Consider the following 25047-nt stretch of genomic DNA (forward strand, 5'->3'; position numbering starts at 1 on the left):
TAATTGTTGTATAGTAACCAATTGAAATGTAACGATACCTGTACTAATTTAATATTTCCTTTTCTTATTGAATTGATTATGTCATTTAGTAGGAACTATTCTTTTAAATCCACAGTTTATTCGACAGCTAGGAATACGATTTATTTCAAACAAGTTGCATAATGAACACATAAGATGTCATGCCTTGATTAAATGGTCCATCTGTATATCATATAGTTTCTTTATATAATAAAACATTTGCTACATAACCATTTCTAAAGTATAATATACTTTAAATACATTTATTAACACTTGCTTTTACACTTTCAATACATGTTGTGTGGACCTTGATACTTTCCCATCACAGGGTAGATTATTTGGGATATTTATATTCCAAGAGAAAGTGAAAGGGTTTAATTTAAACTTGTTAAAAGTGTGGTCTTAGATGTATTACCTTCCAAAGACAGACATTAGGCCTATACTTTATGCTTTTACATGGCCCATATTTTGAGTTGCCATAATAGAAAAAAGCACACGTGTAACTATTTTACTAATTAGCAATGTTCTCATTATATTTCAGTGTCCCAGTTAGGAATCCTGCTTTGGACTGCACGTCCACTGAAATGAAACATAACCTATAATCAATAATATGATGTCATCTATACATCAATTAGACCTGTGTTTTTGATTCTATGCAAGTCTTTAAATGAGTTGTTAAAAAGCAAATTATTTATGGGGTTTAAGATTTTTTCAATCAAGCAGGGGTATTACAAACGCCTCACAGCAACTTCTAACACCTTATAAGAAGATGAAGTTAAAGTAAGGTTATAATGGCTTGAAATACATCTTTATCAGAAGCAGTGGCTGGTTAATCAATGTAACACATTTGTCTGCTGAAGAGGACAGACATGCTTTTATTGCATTTAAATGAATAACCCAGTATGAAAAGAGGAAGTAAACAGATAAGATAATGTGGCTTTAACTCTCAACCCTCCTCCTCAAGAGGCGAACATGACGTATCGCAGCACTACAGCCAATCAGAGGGCAGTACGCTCAAGCTGGAGGAGTACTCCGTGTGTTCGTGCAGCTGGTGTGCATTTGGCTGTGTGTATGTGTGTGAGTGTGCGTGTGTGCGTGTCTGAATGCCAACAAGTTGATATTTTATTTTTTAATTTCCCAAACATTTTTTGAATTAAGCTCCGGAAGTTAGGCAGAGCTACGGCGAGTGGGGCATCTTTCAGAGGAAAAGAAAAGTACTTTCCACAACAACGGAGACTCCAATGAACTCGAAAATAAGACTACGCACAGCCTCTGAAAACAAGCCACATCTACGCAGTTTATCGAATTTCGGTGTATCATTTTTCTCGACACGAGCTAACTTGAGGCTAAACTGTGCAGCACCTCGCGCTGCAGTTTTTTGTGCTTGGCAGTCAAGTGATAGTTCCGCGTGCCTTCTTTTAAATGCGTAAAGTCGCTCATGTTAGCTAATGAAGTTGTAGTAACCGTCGTTATTAACGTTATAGTAGGGGATAAGCCATAAGCTACTCTGTAAACAATGCTAAAGACGCTGACGAAGAAGCTACGAAGACATTCCCTCAACGAGATACATCCTTTCCAACTGAAGGTGAGTTTGACAATTAGAATATTACCGCTATAGTAACATACTTTAAATGGCTGTAGTTGTCATTAGGCCCACATGCTGCACTTAAATACACATTGTAGTCAGTGGTGGAAGTACACAGTGTAGTAATACTCTGTTACAAGTAAATGTCCTGCAATAAAAAAATGTTTTCAAGTAAAAGTAGAAATGTATAAGCATCAACATATACTTAAAGTACCAAAAGTAAAAGTACTCATAATGCAGATGTGAGTAGCCTACTTTTACTTTTTGTACATTTCAGAATAATATATACAGTCTATATAATATGTTTGATTTTAATAATTGATACATTTATGTGTTTATCAAAGCTGATAATGCTGCAGCTAATTTAAATGACTTTGTATACTGCAGGGTAGGTTGTGGAGTTACTCCAGGGGTGACTAAAGTCTTATTCAATATTCAATATTATATTTAATATCATTAATACAAATTGGCAAGGTAACTAATGCTGATGAGTGAAAGTACAATATTTACCTCTGAATTTTTGTGTGTTAGAAGTATGAAGTAGCAAAATATGGAAATACTCAAGTGAAGTTCAATTCTCTCAAAATGTTACTAAACTTGAGTAGACTTGAGTAAATCTACCTAGTTACTTTACACCACTGCTTGTTTTTTGTCTTGTGACCTGTTCATTTGTAGGCCAGTTGAGTACACAGCTTAACATAATGTGCTCACAGATTGTAACCTTGCTTGAGGGGTTATAAAGAGTTCATTAACACTATCTTCCTTTCTCTTTCACATAAGGCGCTTTCACACCGGAGTACTTTTCCCTGTACTTTTCCCTTTTAGTTCCGATAGTTCCTGGGATTTTGCATTCACACGAAAAAGAGAACTTAGTTCATGAGAACTTGTCCCCCCTTTTCAGTCCCTGCTAAAGAGCAGGTACTTTCCTGGGGAGAAAAAAGTTCCAATTTCTGATTGGCTGGGCGAATTGCAAACCACGCCCCGTAAAACTCTGAAAAGTTTTGTGAAGCCGCCATTGTATTCGCTGGCATTAGCATTATTAGCATTAGCATTAGCCCAGCGCACCAACGGAGAGAGACTAACTTATGGCAACACAAAAAAAAACATGGGAGCGCCGCGGTGGAGTGATGAGGAGGTGTCGGCGTTCTGGCGATTTACTCGGAAGGCTTCAGTAGAAGCTGCTGGGAGTCCCAGCAGCTTCTACTGAAGCCAGTCCCCAACTCCGGGGACTTCCGGCCGGGGACTTCGGGTGGCAGTATACGCCATGAAGTTGTTTACTGCCTGCCAGTAAACCCAAAGCAGAAGAAGAAGAAGTGACGTCAGCGGCTTCATTTGCGTAATCTTCCCTCAGGGACTTATTCCGGTGTGAACGCGATCTGCTCTTTAGTTCCATGGGGGAACTAAGTGCTGGGAACTAAGTGCTGGGAACTAAGTACGGCAAAGTACTTGGTGTGAAAGCGACTATAGTCACACTCACACACATAGACAACACACTGTCTATGGCAACTGCCGGCCTGTGTGTTCTCATATTCAAGTATGTCTTGTTTGGGGGTATTATCTGCCTCCAAGCATCTCAACCCATTCATTACCATGTCCATGCTAGAAGGAATTTACTCTTCACAGCTTACAGGACCAAGGCAGATGTTTACAAGGAGAAACCGGAGATCCACACTGCTCTACATACACATCAGCAAACATGTGGCATGTCAACAAACTCTCCCACACATCTTACTCACAGATCATTGACTCATCAACTCATAAACTGTTAGTTGCGGCTGTTTGAAATAGTAAATCACCAAACGCACAACATTTTTTTATGTTAAAAGTCCTACATGCATACCTGTTAAACTAGTCTGGGTTCTCCATCTAAGGGAATATAAATGGTATAGCTTATTTAGATCTAAACACAGACTTATTTCAGTAAAAACCCTTTTATTTGACTATATTTATCCGACCTCTACATCTTTCCCCTCCAATTTTCCAGAAGTGCTCCGCAATTGTTACGACCCGCTCAGTTTGCATAATGCCTCTTTTTGGTGAATCGTATCCTGCATGGGTCACTAGCTTGCTCCATCCACAACAATATTGTGTGTCAACCAACTGTATTGTTTCATGGCAGCCATTTTGTGCCAAAGTGCGCCCATTCAAAGGCCTGGTTGAGGATACGGGGGAAAGTGTGCCATCCCCGTTGTCTACTGTTTGTGTTTGTTGCTCTGTTCAGTGGCGAGGTTATTTCTGCTGAAAGTGGTCAGTGTGGGGAATGTGAGTTTGAAGTACTGAATGGGCCTGTTGTGAATATCCTAGCCTGTCGAATAAGATTGACTGTATTACACCTGATACTGAGAGAACAATGTTTGTTGAACCAAAATATTTAAACCCGAAAAGATAATATTATTAAGTGCCTTTTATTTAGTCCTTTTTTTGACCACTGTACCCTGGTTTGGAAGGCTCCAGATTCGCATCCTTAGAATATAATTAATATTTCGAGGATTGATGAAGCAGAACCTTTGTTCTGGTGGATTTAGTTTAGGTATTTGATTCAGCAGAACTACTTTCTATACTGTCATCCTATTCACAAGTTACTAAGGGTGTATTGGCACATATAGGTCAAGGCTTGGTGATATTTAGAAATACATTTATCACAATATTTTTTACCAAATACCTGGATATTGGTATTGTAACGATATTGTAGGGTTGACCATTGATGCCTTGACAGAATATTTACACAATAAGAATTTTGTCAAAGAATAATCAATAATCTGGATATAATGACTAAGCAGTTAATGGCAATAATATAATTGTTGAAACAATCATTTCAATTGAGAAGACTTTAGACTTTACTGTATTGCTGTCTTAAAACCAGGAAAATACAAAAGATTTGCAAAATATAAAACAAAATCTAGTGTTGAATCCTGATATCGATAAAATAATGATAAATTGCCCAGTCCTCCTGGGAAATAATAGAAATACTGTATATTGCATCCTAAAAACAACACTTAAAATATAACGTTATCCCAAAGGATGATATTTAGTTTCAATTATTGATATTATTTCGAGGTTTTGCCCAGTCCTAGCAGGAACCCAGCTTTCAGCTCTGCTGTTTCACTTGTGTTTGCCATGGTGGAATCTACTAGCTTGCCAATCCGCTTGCTAACTTAAGCAAATGTTGCTAGCGGCGTATGGTAAAAGTTCCTGGTGGAACGCGCAGTTTTAAAATGTGGTTCTGCATTATGTACATCGGTCTTCATACCGTGTATTCTGCGTGCGGCTGCTTGCACTGGATTGTGACAGTTCAACAATAATACACAAACTGTCAGTGCCCTACAAGTTACTCAGATAATGTTTGAGTTTAAAGTGTGCTAACTGGATAATCGAGGGCTGAACGGCCATGCCAGTATATTTAAAAAGAGGCTAAAGGTCTCCAAGGCCCTGTTACACTACCTATCCTACTAATCAAGACTGCTACTACACTATAAGCCAGATCCAGTGGAGTGTGAGGGAAAGAGAACCAGCCATGGGTCTGACCCTGCGTTGTGTGTTTATCATGAGAGGGGGACTGGAGTGTGACAGTGGCCATGTCAGTGTGGAAGGACAGTGCAAAGCTGATGTGTGTGAACTGGGCAGTGTGTGTATGCTGTCACATTGCCATTGATCCAGCTTAGCAAGCTGCTCAGCGATGCGAGGGACTGACAAGGATTTCATTCAACTGTTCTTGACACACAAACACACAACTCTTTGTCTGTCTTTGCATGCACGCACAAAAGCAGTTTTTTTCTGCCTGATGCAGTCTCACAGTGCATCAACTCTCTGAATGTGATCAAGTGGGCTGCAATTACTTGATAGTCTTGATTTTGGGAAATCTTAACATTAAGATAAACCTGCCGAATTATAAGAACTGACATGTAAATGTTTCTCTCTGTCACATTTACACATATTTTCTGAGAAAGACTGCCTGATTTCAATCAAGGATTTGTAAGAAAGAGAGTAGAAAAATGCCCTTTAAAAATAACTATTATTTTTTTTAAAGAAAGTGAAAACTGAAGACAAAACATGTCTTCAGTTTTCACTTTCTTTAAATTATGGAATATTGGAAATAATTAAATGTATTGTATTATTTCAACAAGGAATGTATTGTATTTTAGCATTATACTGATAGTATCAGAAACTGAGAGTACACTTTATTTTTTGTTTATTATCAATATTCAACATTATCGCATATTTTCCTCATATCAGGCAGCAGTAAGAGAAAAGAAAATCACTCCAAAGCTCTTGCATTAACATATTAAAAAAACTAGTTAGGATTGCAACATGTTTTGCGTTGCATCAGTGATAAGCATAAACATTCTACAACTTATAATCACTTTGGTTAGTTTTCAGACCTCTAAATGAGTTTTCTCAAATCCTCACATCAAACACAATTGGAATATTTGTCATGCAAAGTTTTGTATGTGTATTACATTTGGAAGTCTATAACAGATGTATAGTATGTGGAAGCAGCATAGAGGGTCAAACTTGTGTTGAGCTTACAACATCTCCAGATCCATGGTGTGTTTCATTGTGAGTGTGATCCTAATGACTAATAACCGGGGAGAAGGGTGTGACTGAGTGTCGTCCTGAGAGAGCAATTCAATGTGTTCCTGTGCTACATGTATACATCGTGTGCTGTCTCTTCAGCAAGTAGTCCTTTATCTTGCAGCATAAACATGTGACTTGCATGTACTTTATTCATTGTGTTGTGCTTTTGCAGATTAGGTGTTTGTCTTTTGAGGTGTTCTGGGAAAAAAAACATCTGGGAAGTCAGTATCAGTGCTTTGCAGGGATTATAGTATGAGGCAGCATATCCAGGTTAGAGTGGTGCAATCCTGGTTTATCCACAGTATTATAGAGGAGGTGGAAAAAAACAATGAGTAACTGGAAGTAACAAGAACACGCCTTGCATCAGTTTAGGTGCTGACATTTATTTCCTTTTTTATCAATCAAACTTTATTTGTTTAGCACCTTTCATACAGGTTATTACAGTTCAAAGTGCAGAACAAGTGTAGGCCAGTAAAATAACAATGCACGCAAGTAGGGCTGCACCATTTTGAAAAAAGATGTATCTGCTATTATTTTTGACTGATATTGCCACTGCGATATGATTCACAACATTGGGGGATTTATCACTTTTACACCATAATTATTATTTAAAAATGTATTAAAATATTTTCCTTCCTGCGATACATTTTTCACTAGTCCAAATTGCAGCACCCCCATCTGCGAGGCTCCACTAGCACCCGCACCCCCAAACGCGGCGCACCTACAGTGTAAGCACGCCACAGTTTCACCGCTGCGAGGCTCCACTAGCACCGCCCCCCGCCCCCCCCCCCCCCAGCGCGTCACAGTTTTGCCGCTGAGAGAGTGTGTGTGTGTGATGAGCTCCATGGATTGGTCCATTTGGACCAATGGGTCCATTTGGGTATGGTCACGTCACTGTACCCAGGAAGAAAACAATGAAAAAAGAGAAATCTCCAACGAGGCGTTCTGAGGCAGCATAGACAGGTCTTTTCTGTGTTAGAGTTTTACTCGCTACAGGGTGTACTTTGAGGGTGTGTGACTTTGCAAACCGTTTACATGCAGAAAAACCTTCATAACACACAAGGGGACGGGTAATAACCGGAAAAGCATGACATGGGACCTTTAAATAAAAATAGAATTATACAACGACACAATTATCATGTCATTCATAATGATTGTACTTCTTTCTTCACTTCCGAATCATAGAGACATCACTATGTAACACTATTATTGGCTAGCGCTCCAACACATTGTACGTGATAGACTAAGGGACGGGACATCTCTCAGTGGTTGACCAATCACAACAGAGCTGGCCAGCTAACCAATCAGAGCAGACCGGACTCTGGTTTCAGACAGAGGGTGAAAAGAGAGGCTGCAGCACAGGCAGTATGAGAAAAATAAAGAGCTTTTTGAACATTAAAGCATGTAAACATGTCACAGTAGAGGCACTAAATACAAATATGAACCTGAAAATGAGTTTAACAGTGCCCCTTTAATGGTTGGGAAAGCACTGTAATCTTGTCTAACCATAAACTGAACGTCAGTTAAACTCAGTCTAATGTTTGTTGTATGAACAATGCAATAACCATATCAGATGTGTCTCACTGAAAAACGCATGCAAATTGTTTGTCTATCTCTCACACGCTCACACTGCATAGATGTTCGTTGTAAGAAGATATCCTTACATTCTGTTATCAGATAACTGTGAGAAATCAAATGTTATGACCCCTCTCTCTGAGGCTGTACAACATTATTAAGAGTTATAAACACACGAGATTTGCATGGTTGAATGTTCTATAGACTGTCGACTCTGACCTGCTTTGCATATTTAGTCAGATAGTGTGCTCAAGTGTTGCCTAGTATTAAAGTGATAAAAGTGAATCTATTTGCTTTTGAAGTAAGTAAGTCACTGAAAGTAGAAGTCTGGCTCTAAAGGCCCCTACACACCAGGCCGATATCGGCCGTCTTGCGTTGTCTGGCAAAAACGGGTTCCTTGTCGCCCAAAGTCAATTTGGTGTGTCCCGAACCCTCGGCCGTGACACGCCTTATTTGGCCTTTCACGGTCGACACCCGGCCGATTCAACATGTTGAATCGGCCGGGTGTCGGACACAAGCTATCGGGCCAAGAAACCACTCTGATCAGCTGTTCAGCTAGCGAATGAGAAGCGAAACGGAAGTGAGGGACGTAAACAAACGATTTAAGGCACAGGACAGCAGCTAAACACCAGCAGGTGATACTTAAAGACATCAAACATAGCCCTTAAATGTCCTCTCTTACCTCCCACACATAGCAGGGACATCTCTGATATCGGCGGGAGCGTCCCCGGCTGTCCTCTGCTGAGAGCTCCGTGATTTGTTTGGTCAAGTCCAGTTTTTCATCTCATCGTAAATTTAGCAAGAAGTGGCCATTATTACATTGCTGACTCAATAAACTACACACCCGCCAGAACACTGCGATCATCAGATGCAGGTCTATTAACTGTGATTTTATAGTATGTCTGCACTTTATGTGCTCATTTCATTATTCATGTATTTTTATATTCTAAAACATGTTTTCGATGGACGAGAGTGAAAATGGAACGCACACGCTATTTGTTTGTTTATATCAGTCTGTTCTTCTTCTCTGTCTTCCGGTTGTTGCCTATTTTGAATGACGAATACACACTACCGCCGCCTGCTGGTAAGGAGAGTTATTGCCACTCACGCATGCGCAGTTCGTACGTGCTCGGCTGAAGTCTTTGCGGTGATTTCCAGTGCGACACACGGCCAAGACGCAGGAGAACTTGTCGATGGAACTGTCGGTGTTGAGTGTCGGCGAGTTCTCTGGTGACTGCCTGGTGTGTCAGGGCCTTTAAACACACACAAGTTGTTGTTCTTTACAGTCAAGACATTCACTTAAAAACACAACAGGACAGAAACAGACTATGGCACACGAAAAAAATAAAAAAGCAGGAGCAGTCACACACTTGTTTCTGAACCAAATGTCAGAGCTTATTCTGTTATATTTATAACCACCATAACACTTTAAACTACCAATTCATGTCAAATGCTATTGGGGACCAGTCCCTAACAAAATTATCAATAGTTTCTCTTAACAAGTGATTATGTCTCCTATGACAAAAATAAATAGGTTGATGACGTAAAAGGGTTTCAACAGGCCAATTTTAAAATACCCAAAAATAACATTTATTTCATTCTTTAAATCAGTAAGACCGTTGTATTCATACAAACACTTCCATTTAAGTGGATTTAGTGCTTTTTCACCAAGATGAATCGGATGTGTCCTTAAAACATGTCATGTGGTACAACCACGATTTATCCCTAAAAAATCCTTAACATGCATAACATTTTCTACAAGCTGTTAGTAATTAAGTGTTCAGAAACAAAATCATTTGCAATAAAAGAAAAATTCAATTTTGTCAAAATGGAATTGTTTGTATATTGATGCAGCTGTTGCCTACATAAAGAAAGTTAGTTGGCATATTTTTTTATATACTGTATTTTTTAAATGTAATACAGTTATTGCAATAATTGGTTGCACTACATGATAGGTGGTGGCTCAAATACATCTATCTACATTTTTCAAACCATGCTTGGATATCTTGGGGGTCTTCATCCAGCCTATGTCTAATACTGTGACTCGTAGATCATACAAAGATAGGGAGAATTTCAAAGTGAGTATATTTCAATAGGTACTAAACATGTACACGCAGGTAGGACAGCATATTCTGACAGAGCCTGAACCACATTAAAGTATTGTCCAAGCGAGCTACACATGTGCTACATTTCTCTTGTTCCCTGATCCATCAACAACCTGTGAGACGGTCCCTAATGGAAGAGAAAGGCCAAAATCGTTACTGTCAGCTTATATTTTTCTCCAGTTGCACGGACAATGATTGCTCTGTAGAGGAACTTCCGACTCACGGGTCAAGACAAGCAGAAATTAAAGCTACGTAGCTCTAAAAGGTTAAACATGTATGGAAAACTAGTCATAATCCAGATGATGTCAGTAAGCCTGAACACAGAGTTAAACGTCTCAGGCTAAACTCATGACATGAGATGTATGCACTGCCACCGTCACTTCAGTCTCAGTATCCTGCAGCATTACTTTTTACAGTATTTCAGCTGTTTTATGGATGCCTCCCAACAATCATTTTCTGGAGTGTACGTTGAAGCTGAAGCCCTGAGCCGGACACATGCCAAAATAAATTTCCTTCCCACAGTTATTCCTCAGTGTCATTTTCCTACAGAGTTCTTAAACTGACGCAAGCTGGAGACTCCTCGAGAGCCAAGGTTTTTCTTCTTGTACGCTGTAATGTGTCCCACAGCTCATGTACAATTCAAAAACAAGAAACCTACCCTCTAGCACTATCCAAACACGTTAAAGTAGTATCAACGTTGTGATCTTACTCTGAGAAATTGGAAGATGGAAGAATCTTTTTTTACTTAAAGGGGGCCCTATAATTATTTTTGGGGTTTTCCCTTTCCTGTAACGCCTGAAACACTTAAATTGTAGTCCTTTGTTTACTTCGGTAGCATAGTGACATCACTACGTAACACCTGCCCTTCTATTGGCGAGCTGTCCAACACATTGTACGTGATAGGCTAAGGAGCGGAACATCTCTAAACAGTTGACCAATCACAAAAGAGCCGGCCAGCTAACCAACCAGAGCAGACTGGGCTGTGGTTTCAGACAGAGGGTGAAAAGAGTAAACATGTGTGGAGGTACAAAATTCAAATATGAAGCCCCTAATAGGGCTAATAGGGCCCCTTTAAGTAGATAAGCATTACTAAATTGTAAAAGTACGCTCTTACAAGTAAAAGTCCTGCATTTAAATTCTTAATAAAGTAAAAGTTGGCATCAAAGTAAACTAAAAGTACCAAAAGTTAATGTACTTGTTATGTCCAATTTTTAAATCATATATATTAAATTACATCATTATGATTATTGATGCATTAATGTGTTAATCACAGCTGGTGAAAGTGGAGCGAATTTGTATTACTTTGTAAACTGTCAGAGAATATCTAAACCTAAAATGATAAGTTGATTTATATTTGGTTTAAGCTAATATTCTGAATCTATTCTTATGTAATTCATGCCATGTCAAATCATAAAACGTACATAATATGATGAATATCTACATTTTACTACATACATTTTATTGGATCCTACGCAGACATTTTTAAGTGATTTTTGGAAAAATCTGAAATACAGTGGAGTTGATGATGATAGGCAATACTTTTTACGTTTTGTTTTTGTATACAGTAATGTGACATTTAAAATGTAAAAAAGTAGGGACAGCTACGAGATGTAGCCTTCTGATTTTTATTTCACCATAAAACTATGAAAAGCCTTTGTAATTACAGATTGGAATTCCCACTTAACATGAATTGAATACTGGCTTCTCTTATTGGGCTCTAAGGCCCTGGCTCCTTTCTCCCTTTTCCCTCTCTCAGAAAGAAAGGAAGTGTGTGAGAGTGTGCGTGTGTGTATTAGAGAGTAGAAGGGAGGACACTGTATGTTTGTGTGGATGTATGTGTGTAAAGCGCACACACACGCACGCACAAGCACAGATGGCAGCTGCTCAGCGAGGCCTCGCAGTGGTAATTACTGAGTGTGAGGCGCATTACTTAACTCTTAGCGTTGCAGCCTGCAGGGTTTCTGTATTGTTGCTTCTGGTGGAGACAGACGAGGGATTGATTTTAAAGAGACATACTGCTTCAGGTTGTGGGAAAAGAAAGCAGCCCCGGCTTAACTGTAACCCAACTCTTCCTGCCTTTTGTGACTTAAAGTATGCAAGTAGTGCAACTGTAGAAATGACCACGCAACAATTGACAGTTGTCATGTAATAGACAAACTGACGATGCTTATGTTACATTAGAAGGTTATGTATGTGAACCAAGAAATTATAAAGAAGGATTTCACTTTGTTTTTTTTTACTTATTGCAATTGCGATATGCTTCACAATATTAGAGGGATGTCACTCCCCACCTGCCTGAAACGCCCTGATTTAACTACTTTGTATACTTCTGTAACATAGTGACATCACTATATAACACTCATGCTTCTTTTGGCCAGTGCTCTGACACTGACATCTAAAGTCCCTTACACACCAAGCGGATTTCGGCCGTCGATAGATGTCGGGCCGTCGATGAGCGTCGTGTCGCCTTACTCAGATTGGTGTGTCTTGGTCTGTCCCGCCCCGTCGTGTCTTTTCGGTCGTGCCGACACCTTCCGTCGCCTATTCGACATGTTGAATCGGGAGGCTGTCGGTAAAAAGCAGTTGACCAATCACAACAGAGCCGGCCAGCTAACCAATCAGAGCAGACTGGCCTCTTGTTTCAGACAGAGGGTGAAAAGAGGTGTTGCAGTATGGGCAGTATGAGAAAAATAAAGAGCTTTTTTAACTTAAAGCATGGAAACATGTCACAGTAGAAGCACAAAATACAAATATGAAACCTGAAAACGTGCAGAATATGGCCCCTTTAATAAAAATGTTATCCTCCAACAAATATTGTGCTTCCTGCAATTTGAATATAATGCTAGTCCATATTGTAATTTTGATAAAAAATGTTGATCAATTGCGCAATCCTAGTTGAAATATTTTTAATTGTTAAGGTTTTACTCTCAAATTATTTTGACATTGTTTGCTGCATACTGACATTTTCCATTGCAAATTTGACCTTTTAAAAGAGAACAAATACTATTATTTTGGAATGTTTTTTCACTCTTTTACCAAGGTTCAGATCTGAGTCATATTTGACCTTCAGTATAAACTCATTCCTTTTTTCCAGATTTCTTACCATGGCAGTGGAGAGGGAGGGGAGAGTGACGACTCAGAGGGGGAGAACCAGGAGCTTGCACAGATTGACAGAGGTAAGAACCCTCTGTCAACCGAATACCTTTCTGTCGTAAGTAGATGAAGGTCCTCCCCATCACCTGATCATTCTCACACATTCTAGTCAGAATGGTTCAAGGCAACAAATAATAGAGTGGTGCAGGAATGAGTCCTAAAACCAGAAAATGAGTTAGCATTTGTCTACTTAAAAGTCAAAGTTTTTTTGAACAGTTAGATGCCTCATATAAATAGAAAATAGAAAAAATCCCATTGCTTTTGGTCAAGGAAGCCCTTGTGATGCTAACTCACGGGTCAGTCTACAAAGATATGTCAGTCCTGCACCACTCTATATGAAATTATAGAGCATTTCCTATCTTTTGCAACCACGTATCTACCTTCTCCTTTGACACTTCCTGTTTATCAACTCCTCTAGAGAGACGGAGAAATTGCGCCCTCACCCCCTTGGCCACCAGCCAGCAGCACAACCAGGGTCCCCTCTCTCCGGCTCGGTTACGACGCCTTCGCCTCCTTTTAGATGCCAATCTGGATCGCCACTCGTCAGAGGAAGAGCTGGAGCGAATCAGCTGCGGGGACAACAGGAAGTGGGTGTCGGCGCTTCCCCAGCGGCATGGCGACCACCACAGCAGCACCTCCAGCGACGAGGAGGTGCGGGATGTCTTCGGCTGCGGGTCGCAGGCCGCCTCAGCCCGGCCCCTGGTGGAGTCCAACGCCTGCCTGGCAGCCTCCCCCAGCCCCGTACTATTCAGTTCCAGTCCACCACGTAGCCTCAAGCCGCCCCCCATGCGCTTTCAGCTGCAGGTGGTGCAGCCGGTGGTTCGGCCAATCATTTTGACCCATTTTGAGCAATCAGCACCTTACAGGAAGTATCGGCACAGTTACGGCGGGGAGGCCGGGAGGCCCAGTCTGGATCTGGAGAAAATGCAACAGGTTAGATACCTCATGACTTTGTTTTTCTTCTACAAGCACCTGCCTCAAGATCCTTACAATGTCATTGGCAGAATTTGATATGCTTTTTTGAGGACATTTTAACTATTATGGTCCATCATTGTGCACGGGGTCAAAGCACAACCGTCACTAAGTCGTTTGTTTCATCTAACTCAAATTATTGCATCACATTATTACCATATTAATAACTTAATAACATGAAACGGGTAGGTCAAAATCCAATGATGTCCCTTATAAAAGGTTATAAAAGTACCACACTGTTAAATTACTTTTATAATTAAAAAACTATAATAAAAACAGCTGTTTTAAAAATGACTTACACTGTACACAAGATACTTGCAGAAAGTGGTACCCCATCATTTTATTGGATTATGTTATAGTGATGTCATCCTTTTAGCCCATTTCATTTTCTACCCCCAAATACTTGAACACCATCATGGGATGCCTTTGTTCAAATCTAAAAGCCAATTTAATTCAATCACAATTTTAGTCATACATTATTGCCTTTAATTTAAATTACCGTAACAATACATGGATTCCACTGAAAACCAAACAGCAGATGAGCCTCACACCACCCTCCCCAAACGACCCAAACAGTTAATGTCAGCCTGAAGATTTGTTCCAAAAATACAATGGTGTATTACTAATACTACTAACCGGCTACCCTCCACACACATGGCCACACAAATGTGCACGCTTGCACGAGCAAACAAAGTCTTCCCTCTCCAAAGCCAGGGCGCGCGTACCACGGTGGTCTGGCTGGAGAGGGATGAAGGAGAGGGAGGCACGGACGGCAGATGTCCGCCCTCGTTTCTCACAAAGGCTGGCAAGCTAGGGGAAATGACGGAGGGGTGGAGGCAGAAGGAGAGGATTAAATACACAACAGAAAAAACACAACCGCTAATGAGACGTGGGGAAGCTGGTCCGCTAATCATTAAAATCCAATGCACTTGTTGGCCCACACCGTGGATGCGAAAGGGTGTGTGTGCGTGTGTGTGTGTGTTTGCAGAGATAGAAACTGCAGGTTTCAGGAGTCCATATGTCCATGGGGGTTTTAGAGGGAAAGAACAGATGATGAGAGACAGCGGGCAGCAATGAGAGGGGTGAAGAGGGAAAAAAGAGGAAGAGTGTGTGTGTGTTTTGGTGTGTGTGCGTGGGGCTGGGGTCCGCATCTATCATCCTGCCTGTCTTTTTGTGTCTGCATGTGCGCATCCTCCTGTCTGCGAGTGTGTCGCTGTATTAGTGTGTGTCTGTATGTGTGAGAGTGTGTGCACACTCAGTCAAGTGGAATGGGAGGTGCTGCAGGGAATACAATAGGGGGCCTACAGAGGTAGCTAGCAGACACTCTTCCAATCTCCCATTAACTCTTTAGCTGGACAACTTCCAGCAACACATTTTACCTCAACTTCGACACCTTCATCATGTAATTTCACTCATGTATGCAGTTCCGGAGTTCACACCTAAGAAAGGAAGCGGGTTTGTTAGAAAAAGCACTTTAAAAGTGTCAAAACCAGGGGGATTCTGTGTTATATGTGTGGAAGGGAGAGGATGGATTCAAGGATGGATTGTCAAATATTAGGCCCTATTCTGCTTTTTGGAGCTTCCCTTTCCTGTAGTGTGTTATAGGTTTCTGTGCATGTAAATGGTTTGCAAAAGCTAAAATCCCAAAGTTCCCTCCAGAGGGAGTTTCTCTCCCACACACTCCCCCCCCCCCCCCCCCCCCCCCCCTGCCTGAACTACTTCCATTGGACTCCTCTGTTTACTTCCTGAACATAGTGACATCCCTATGTAACATTGCGCTTCTATTGGCTAACGCTTCAACACATTGTACGTGATTGGCTAAGGGACGGAACATAAATAAGCGGTTGACCAATCACAACAGAGCCAGCCAGCTGGTTTCAGACAGAGGGTGAAAAGAGGAGCTGCAGCACAGGCAGTATGAGAAAATAAAGAGCTTTTTGAACATAAAAGCATGGAGACATGTCACAGTAGAGGGAAAAAATACAAATATGAACCTGAACATGAGCATAATAGGGCCCAATTAAACTAAACTTATTTTAGACCACATACTTTCTTTAGTTGAGTTATTTTCTTTTGGAACCTTATGAGAGATTACATTTAATTTAGCTGATGGAGATACAAACTCAAGAAAGCTGGAATACTGTAAGTACATTAGCATCAATAAGCCAATCCATTGTAAGTGTTACTGCAATAGCTTCTAATAAGCCTAACCCCTCTATTATTCTTATTTTATTGGCCAAGGTGCTCTCGAACCAGGTGGGTTTCAGTCTGCGACAGGATTTTCTTTCTTATACATGAATTAAAGATTGATGGCACATTTGGGGGGAGCTGTAATTGTTACCCCTTTGTCTCCATTTTCTAACTAACAAGGAGTTTAATCTTCTCAGGAAATGTTACAAATATTGTTGGTAGGATGGAGAAACAATCTCAAAGTCAAATTGTGGTTCCCTTAATCAACTGATCCAGGAGTGTCTAAAAGCTAGTGGTTGGTAAACAAGGCTACGTAGCTCCAGTATGACCCGCATTAGCTCAAAGCCCTAGTTACACACTTATTTATCTCATTATTTCATCAGGGGCAGAGTTGAAGGGTCAGCCGCTGGTTTCCTTTTCTGATAATCCCTCATGCATGTTAATCGATGTGCATTTGCTCAGATGTTTTGCTTAGATGTGGCAGTGCCAATGTTTGCCATTGTTTGTGCCATTGTTTGCCTGATGAAAGAACAACAGTTTGTGTAGCAGATGCTTTTGAGAAATATGTCGTATGTGACATCTGCACTAAAATGGTTCTAGAAAATATAATTCAACTACACACTAGACTAGTGTATGACCATAGTAGTATCTTTCTTGACATGATTTATCCAATGTGCTGGTTTCCCTATCTTACAGCTAGTTCTCAATTATAACATTGTTTTTTAAACTAATTAGTGTCTGTTAATTTCGTATGAAAAGGAACTGGCTGAATAGTTTTATTTTTGGCATTTCATGTTTTTAAAACAAGATTAGAATTGTGCAAGAATGCATTTTGAAGTGTAGATGAAAAGAGAACTGATTTAATAAGACTTCAAGATATAAGACAACTGTAGATATTGATATAAAAACAGTGGTTAATATTGTAGCTCTCACTAGAGATTAGCACATATACTGTAAGGCAAACCAAAGCAACTTCATTTGTATAACAGGTGTTCTACACGACAAAATAATGAAAATAAATGTTAACATAACAGAATAAAAGATACATGTCCAACCGCCACACACACAGGCAAAATATTTAAAACCCCCCCCCCCATAACAATGATAAAGATAACCTACTTGTTGTCTTTTTCTTAAATAACTACAACACACATCCAAACGGTATGCTAGCATACAAATATATGGTACTTTTGAAAGAGATCATATCTTTGTGATTGAACAAAAGAGTCAGTTAATCACGTAAAATAAAAAACTATAACTTTTTTTGGGAGGCCGAAGTGAATTTCCGCTTTTAATTCATGTCAGAGCAGCTTGCACCCACATGGACTGTACTCCCATTGACAACACTAAAAAAAGATAAGAGCTAGCGGGAGGTGAGCATGAGGGCAAGTGCACACCAGCTCTCTCCCACATCACAACAGCAGGAGTCTTATGTTTCCATTCTTTCCTGGGCTCCCTCCCCCCTTAGAAGCTACCTCCCCAACGGGAGACAATTCGATGATTGTGTGGTCCATCCACCCCCACTGTGGACATGGAGGGGAGTGGGAGACAGGATATTGCATAAGCTTCATTGACTGACTGTTTAGTTTAGTGAGACAGCTGGATTTGCCTTATGTGTTCATCGACTGCCAAGATATGCACTTCTTGTCACGTCCAATTTTGCTGTTTATAATGTCATCAATAACTGGTTGACTTTTAGTAATACGCTTGATCCGATTCAACATTCACATGCATAAACAACTAGCATAAAAGGTTCCTTTTTTGGGTTCATAGTACAAGTGTATTTACAGACAGAGTGTAAAGGTTTTACTGTATGATCTTCTAGGCTCTCATTGTGCATTCTTGTTCTCCACAGAAAATGCTGCTGAAAAAGAATTGCGGAGGGAAAACCCGGACCATAAAGATGCGGGTACGTTTTATTTTTTAACTCACCACAAACAAAAGCCTCTTGTAGTATTGTGTTGCAAAGAATGCAAACAATTTATTGTATGTTGAACAAAACCCTGTTGAAAATGGTTTATACCAGTGGTATTTATCTGAAAGTACACACACATTGTGTCTCAATTTTGGGTACTCCCCTTTGTACACATGTCGGACACTGGGAACTTGCTGAGTTTTGACCGGGTAGTGTCTTTGTTCTCAAATCGTACTCGGCTGCTGTGCCTTCAGCAAAAGAGACCATTGCCGCTCATAGCTAGCTAGATAGTTAGCTAGCTACGTAATTGTTTGCTATTTGTTTAGTTTTTATTGTACCAATCATTACATGGTCAATTAACCCAATAAAATGAACTTTTGCTTCCTTTGACATGAGTAACTATTATTTGTTTAGTGTTGTTTTCACTGGAGAAACTGTGATCACGGATGGTCTTGAAGCATCCGTTAGTAGCCAAGATGGCGGTTGTTGAGGGTGAAAAGTGTTCAGAGGTCCACATTCAACTTTTAACCCTAGTGATTGAACCATCAGGTGCTCTTAGTGCACTGCATTTTTCCATACTTCTCATGGGGACGCACTAATATACTCAAATCAGCAAATGTTAGTATAGAAGTACGAAAATGAACACACAGCACCTGCTTTCCCTTTAATGCAGACCCATTTTGGGCACTTCTGATCAGGGTGTTCATTGCAGCAGTGATAAGGTGGCACAGCCCCCGTTAACAGCCCGGCCTGTTTTGTCGCCAGCACCTTGATGTCCATCCAACTGCATACTGGGACAGCATCTGGCAGCAGCGTTTGTTCCCATGCCCTGCTAGCAACCGAGCCATGCCTGAGAGCAACGTCTGAAAATCTGATCGCATTCCGTTTACTAACACCGCTAACTGCAGTGATACCTACAACAAAGTTACCAGGAGAAAAATGTGCTCTTTTCTTGTTTAAGTTTCTTTGATCTCTTCATCTCAACAGCCTTTAATAACGGAGCTTTCCACTTGTCCCATTAGTGGTCTAAGAAGTGCACATTAACTCGCCTAAATACCTTCGTAAACACAAAGGTATTTTCCCAAGATTGTGTCCCTACTGATCTTCCTGTAAAGCGGTTTTCCAAAACACAACCGCCAATAATCATCCACCAACTGCAACAGTGTGATTCAGTTATGTGGTGGGTAAGGGGAGCATGCTGGAGAGCCGACTGGAACAAGCCTGGGCGTCTTGGCACAGCGCAGGGTACTCCAGAAGGATGCACAGTGTGGTGAGAAAAGTGACGTTATTATCACGTTGCGTGGGTTAGTGTCAACGGAACCTCGCACTCACTTATTATGTACACACACACACACACACACACACACACACACACACACACACACACACACACACACACACACACACACACTAACACCAACTGTAACAGCATCTAGGGCGCTGTTATCCTCCATGTTGAAGTATGGATGAGCGGTACAAAAATGTAAAAAAGTGATTTTTGCGAGTGTTTGAGGAGGAACAAGAGAGCTTCGTTGAGAGATGGAGCTGAGGAGGAAGAGGAGGCGGAGTGTTTGTCGGGTCCCTTGTGGTGTATTTCCAGAGATGAAGTCATTTTCCATTTATAGCCTGGATGGCTGCTATCTGTTTAACTCCGCTGATACATGGAGATATTGCTCATTATCCTCTGTTTCAGTGTTTTCCCTGTTGGTCAGGTCTGTGCACTTTATAGATTTTCCTTAAAGTGAGTACCTTGGATTTTTGGGCTATTTGGAAGCTTGTGTTAACTTTCTACCCTTTATGCCACGGGGCAAAGTGAACCACCTCCCGTCTCTGTCTTTTCTCTCCCGTACCATTCGGTTTATCTCCCTCTCCCTCTTTAGCTGTCAACCCTGGGTTTCCTGGCCAGAATCCAAAAGAGAGACACTGGATCTGGATGGGGCCCCGGCTTCGAGACCGGATTCAAGCATGGGAGTTGTTACGGGAGTAGAGGTCGATGGTCGTGGTTATGTTTAAAGAGGTGGGGGGTTTGTATGGAAGCAGTAGGAAAACACAGCTTTGGCCTGCCCCTGCTGCTGCGGAGGCCCTCCCCCCTCTAGGGGTTGGAGGTGAATAGGAGAATAGGGTGATGAGAGCTTCCCAGGCTGCAGCAGGCAAGAGTGATGGAGTCTGATTACAGCCACCGTTAAGAAAAGGGAGGAGAGCAGGGCGAAGATTGATTGAGGGGAGGGAAATGGTGCAGAGAGTGGAGGGGAAAACTAAATTGAAGGAAAAATGTTCTGCATACCGTTTTGATTGAAGTAAACTGCATGGCTTAGATGGGATGCAAAGGCATTATTGGTCTTAGCATTAGGACAAACAGATGTCTAAGGAGTAGCCTAACATTTGTCAATTGCGCTTTATCGCTTTTGTGCAGAGAGTTGGATGAGATTATTATAATTGAGCTTTTCCTTAGTACTGGGAAGTCGTAAATCGGAGCGTGTTCCAGTACATCAAGTCGAAAAACCAAGTTCTAAGTTGCATCAGTTGATAACTAAACAACATGTGCTTATATAGCTGCAGCAACATATCCCTGGATAGAAGTAGGACAGCACTGTGTGTACAACTGACTTAATAAGACATACATAAGACTGGTGCTAAAAAAAAAACCTCTATATTAGTACAGCTATCACTTAGTCGATACGGTACCCAGCAGTCTCAGATTTTAAGGTCAGATATGGTGAGGTTCTCTCAAATGTTGGAACTGGAAATCTAACTTCAGAGAAAATGTACTACTGAGAACTTGGAAATGTTGAATAAGTACAAACAGAATGCACCATTACTTTCATACCCGCATGCTTAAAATGAGGCTACGGCCAGCCATTGGTTAGCTTAGCCAAAGACTTGCCTGCTAGAAAGAATGAAATATGTTTTGTTCCCGGTGTCACAGGCTCCCTGCCACACCACATCCACACTAGACCTGCTCACCACAAATATACAAAATACCTTAGGGTACATATGAACTATAAAAGCCAACCATCAATGGAAGCATTTGGTCTGATAGACAATTAGACCAGAAGCAACAAACACAATAGTCAGGAAATCCCTACTTTTAAGTCCTTTGATTTTCCAACATAGCAATCACCTCACACAGAGGCTCAGGTTTAGCCCCCCCCCTGAACCCCTGGGCCACGGAGTAATCCATCCTTGTAATAAACTCGACTATTCCTTTAACAGGGCTGGAAACACAGTGCTGAGACTTTTCAGATATGCAAACTGAAGCATACATCATAGATCAAGATTCAAGAGGGATAACTTAAAACATAAAATCCCTCGAAAGGCATTTTTCCAGGCAGTTCCTCTCCAGGACAAGTGAAATATTACTGGTGTTTTAACTCGGCGTTGAATGCCTGTAGAAAAAGGCCCTCCTTGCGCTTTTGGGACTTCAAGCACCTTTGGGACTACAAGCACCTTTGGGACCTGCACTTTTTGTTGACCCATCTTGGCCCTAAATGTCCAGCAAACTGCAGATGTGACCACAAGACAACTCATCCTGAAGTACAACACACCCCCTCCAAGTTGGACTGACTCACAGCTACCATGTGGCCAACACATTAACACGTCCACATCTGAGTTTACTGTAACTTGTTCTTGGGATATGCTTTGTTTGTCCACCTCTCACTTTTCGCCTGTTTTATACAAACATCGGTAGATAAAACATCTCTAAGTGGTTTTGGGAATTGTTGCCGTGTAACTGTGACTCACTTGTCGGCACTGAATCCCTTAAGATGTTGGCTGAAGTCATAGCAACACCTGTTAGGCTCACATGCGCAGTTAATGGAGGCTTATTTCATATGCATTGATGTCACTGAGTACTTTTCCAGTAGCACTGAGTCAGTCAGCTACATAGTGCATCGGTCTCAGTTCTACAATGGGAATATATAGGTGTCCTTTTAAACACACACTCAAGTTTTTTCCATGGGATCAACTTCTAATTACAGCGGATCTGTCTCAAGGTCCTAATCTTTCTCCGTCCACCTTCTCACACACTCTCCCCAGACTCTGGAGAAAGTGCTGCCTCACTGCCAAATCCAACAAAGTCATTTCCTGCTGTTTCCTGCAGGGAGGAAACTGACCCAGGCTAATTTTAGACGGAGGACTTGTAGAAACACAAGAAGCGAGGTTCTGCTCAGAGGGGGGGTTGCTCTGTGAGGGGTTTATGTCACCAAACCTGCAGTTTGAACGAAAAGTAGCAGTGTGAAATGTTCTTAGGAGTGCAGTTGTTTCCCATCACTGCTAGTTTGGTTTTCAGTCACTTTCTCACAGTGACTTGATACTGTAACTTCTTTCTCTAGGTTTCTAGAAGCCACTTTAGAAGCCTTCTGAAACAGACATTTCCAACACGTCATATTTCAAGTTCTTAGTTTTACTCACATTTGGATTGTTTCTGGGTTGTGAGACTGGCTCAATGTTGTGTGGTTGGTGTGGTCAATACAAATACAAATAAAGTTGTTTCAGAACTAATTCAACAAAGAAAAGAGGCATTTCAAGAATCAAAGCAAAAGAGGCAAAACTAGTCAAATGAAAACTGAGATCGTCTTTATGTTTCTGTTTGATAAAAATGTTTACAAAATGGACTTGTTGAGAACTGTGTCTTGTCTGTGTCTTCCTAACAAATTGCCCATATCTGCGTATCTTTATAGTCTTTTATGTTGCATTGACCACAGAGCTCGCTACTAGCTATTATTAGCAATACTGTCCATTTTATTTTGGCAATTTGAACAAAACTGGCTCAAACTGTAACTGTCCAAATAATACTATGGCTGGTAAGAAGCCATTCATCCATACTATCTTCCAACCCCTTTCAAGTAGCCGGTTATCCAATTGACAGTTTCTAGGGCATTTAGTCTGAAAGGATATATTAGTTCTGAGTCTTTCAAATAAATAATTGAAACCTTTCGTGAAGACACAACGTACTCACGGGAGGCAGGTAAATCAGAAAAAAAAAAGTGTATTGAAAGTATCAGCGTCACGGCAGGTTATTTCCTGGGAACTCGTCGGTATTGGACCGGTCAAGATGCTTGACCGGTCCAATACCGAAGCCATTGGCTATGACACTGTATTTAATAACTAGTGTACACGTTAAATAGGCTGAAAATGATCTGAACTTGCAGACTTCCATCCCCTCAGTGGCATAACGGAGTTGAACTGTTTTGCAATATCCTGTTGTATATATTAACCCTAGCCTAATCTGTCATGCCAACATAAACATCTCTCCTCAACACAAAATGAAGCACTTAGGTGGCTCTTACACAACTTCTGTCTCTCATCATGCCCTTTCGTCTCTCTCTGTCCACAGAACCTGACGGGGAGTCGCCCCCCCCCCCAGGTACACCTACGACCCCTCCATCTTCGCCTTCCGCTCCTTGAGTACAGTGCCCCCCTGCAGTCCCCTGACCCCGTCCGAGGATCCCCCCTGCTCGTAAAACAACAAATTACCACCAGATAATCCTCCGCACCACTCTTCATTCCCAGACGGCTGCTTTCTTTTTTTACAGCTTTCTGCTTTGGGACCAAGAAGTGATTGTTCTAAAAGGGACCGCGCTAGAAAAGACGTTTGTTCCACAGTCAAACTGTTTGCACACTCAGGTAATCCCAACCTGTCACTTTGATCATTTCTCTCCACTAAAAAGCAACATTTGGGGAATAAAATGGCCTCAAACATTTCTAAGGATTCTTCAGGTTATGCATACGTCTCTGAAAAAGGCCCTGCGATTTGGAGGACGAATGACGCTAACATGGACTTGACGACCAGAGGTGGTACAAAGGGACTAACCATTTTGAAAAATGAATTTAGCTCTGGATCAATATTCAAGGGAAAAATGCATGTTAGACAATCAAGTGGTTCCAAGGTTTCTAACTTTGATGTGGTTACTTGACATGTTGTAAGGTTCTGGGTAACTTTATATAGTAAACATGTCATCAAAGTCAAACAAGTCATCGGATATCTTGTTATTGTGGAGGTAAACATAGCCAGTGGTCACATATCGTCCGTCTGAAAATACTCTGGATGTGTTTATTGAGTATGCAGGAGCTATAACAAACATGTACGACATGTATGTAGTTAAATAGTCCACCTGTGACGACGTAAGCTTCTTGAATTTGTCACTTTCTAGTCCAGGTTACGAATACTTGTATCCTCTTTCCTTGCATGGGTTCCACTGTTTGTGCAGAAAGAGAGGAACGTGGAAATAAGGAAGTATGAGAATAGTTTGCTGCACATTTGGCAAGTGTATTTGGCCTACTTGTAGTGCGCCATCTTTATTTCTTTCCAATATTGTACCTCATTATTTTCTAGATAGAAGAGGTCCGCTGGTGTTCTGAAGACACCCCAGTGTTTTCTTAAGATCTCTTAATGCCTTGAAATCACATTCCTGTTGTATTGAATGAAACTTGAGGTAGTTCTCGATTAAACACGATGTCACCACTGTAACTAAGATTTCGCCGAAGTAAGTGAATGTAACATTGTGACAGGTTTTCGTCCATCGTTGCACAAAATGAATCAATAAATGCCCTGTGGCCTCTTGTTCATTGGATTTGTATTTGGAGCAATTTATATTTGTATATATATATATATATAACTGTATACAACCACTTCACCTAAAGGGATAGTTTGAATGTTGGAACTGACGCTGTTATCCATGTTCTATTCAAATAATCCAGGGGTTGCTGGTCTACTGCTGCCTCCATCTGTTAGTTTGTGTTATTGTGTTGGTAGTTTAAAGTCACAAAGTAAAACAAACGTACTAAACCTTCAGGGTACCGGTAGATCAGCGACCCCAGTGATCTGCCAGTTCAAACATTTCACTGGAGTCTGGTAGCTTTAGCAAGATCATGGATATTAAAAGAAAATTGCATTACTGATTCATTAATCATCAACAACTAATCAAAGGGTCATTAGTTATCTTTTATGGTATTTAACC

General features: G+C 40.9%; 1 protein-coding gene across 1 annotated transcript; it reads left to right on the plus strand.

Moving 5' to 3' along the window:
• The first annotated feature begins 1082 nt into the window (after positions 1-1082).
• si:dkey-16j16.4 lies at positions 1083-24658 on the plus strand. The gene is made up of 5 exons (XM_034135238.1): positions 1083-1603; positions 12953-13034; positions 13430-13944; positions 18029-18082; positions 23424-24658. The coding sequence occupies exons 1-5, from the start codon at positions 1535-1537 to the stop codon at positions 23571-23573; spliced, it is 870 nt and encodes a 289-aa protein (XP_033991129.1). The 5' UTR covers positions 1083-1534; the 3' UTR covers positions 23574-24658.
• Positions 24659-25047: the final 389 nt, after the last annotated feature.

Source organism: Trematomus bernacchii, unplaced genomic scaffold, assembly GCF_902827165.1.
Source record: "Trematomus bernacchii unplaced genomic scaffold, fTreBer1.1, whole genome shotgun sequence".
Classification (NCBI taxonomy): Eukaryota; Metazoa; Chordata; class Actinopteri; order Perciformes; family Nototheniidae; genus Trematomus; species Trematomus bernacchii.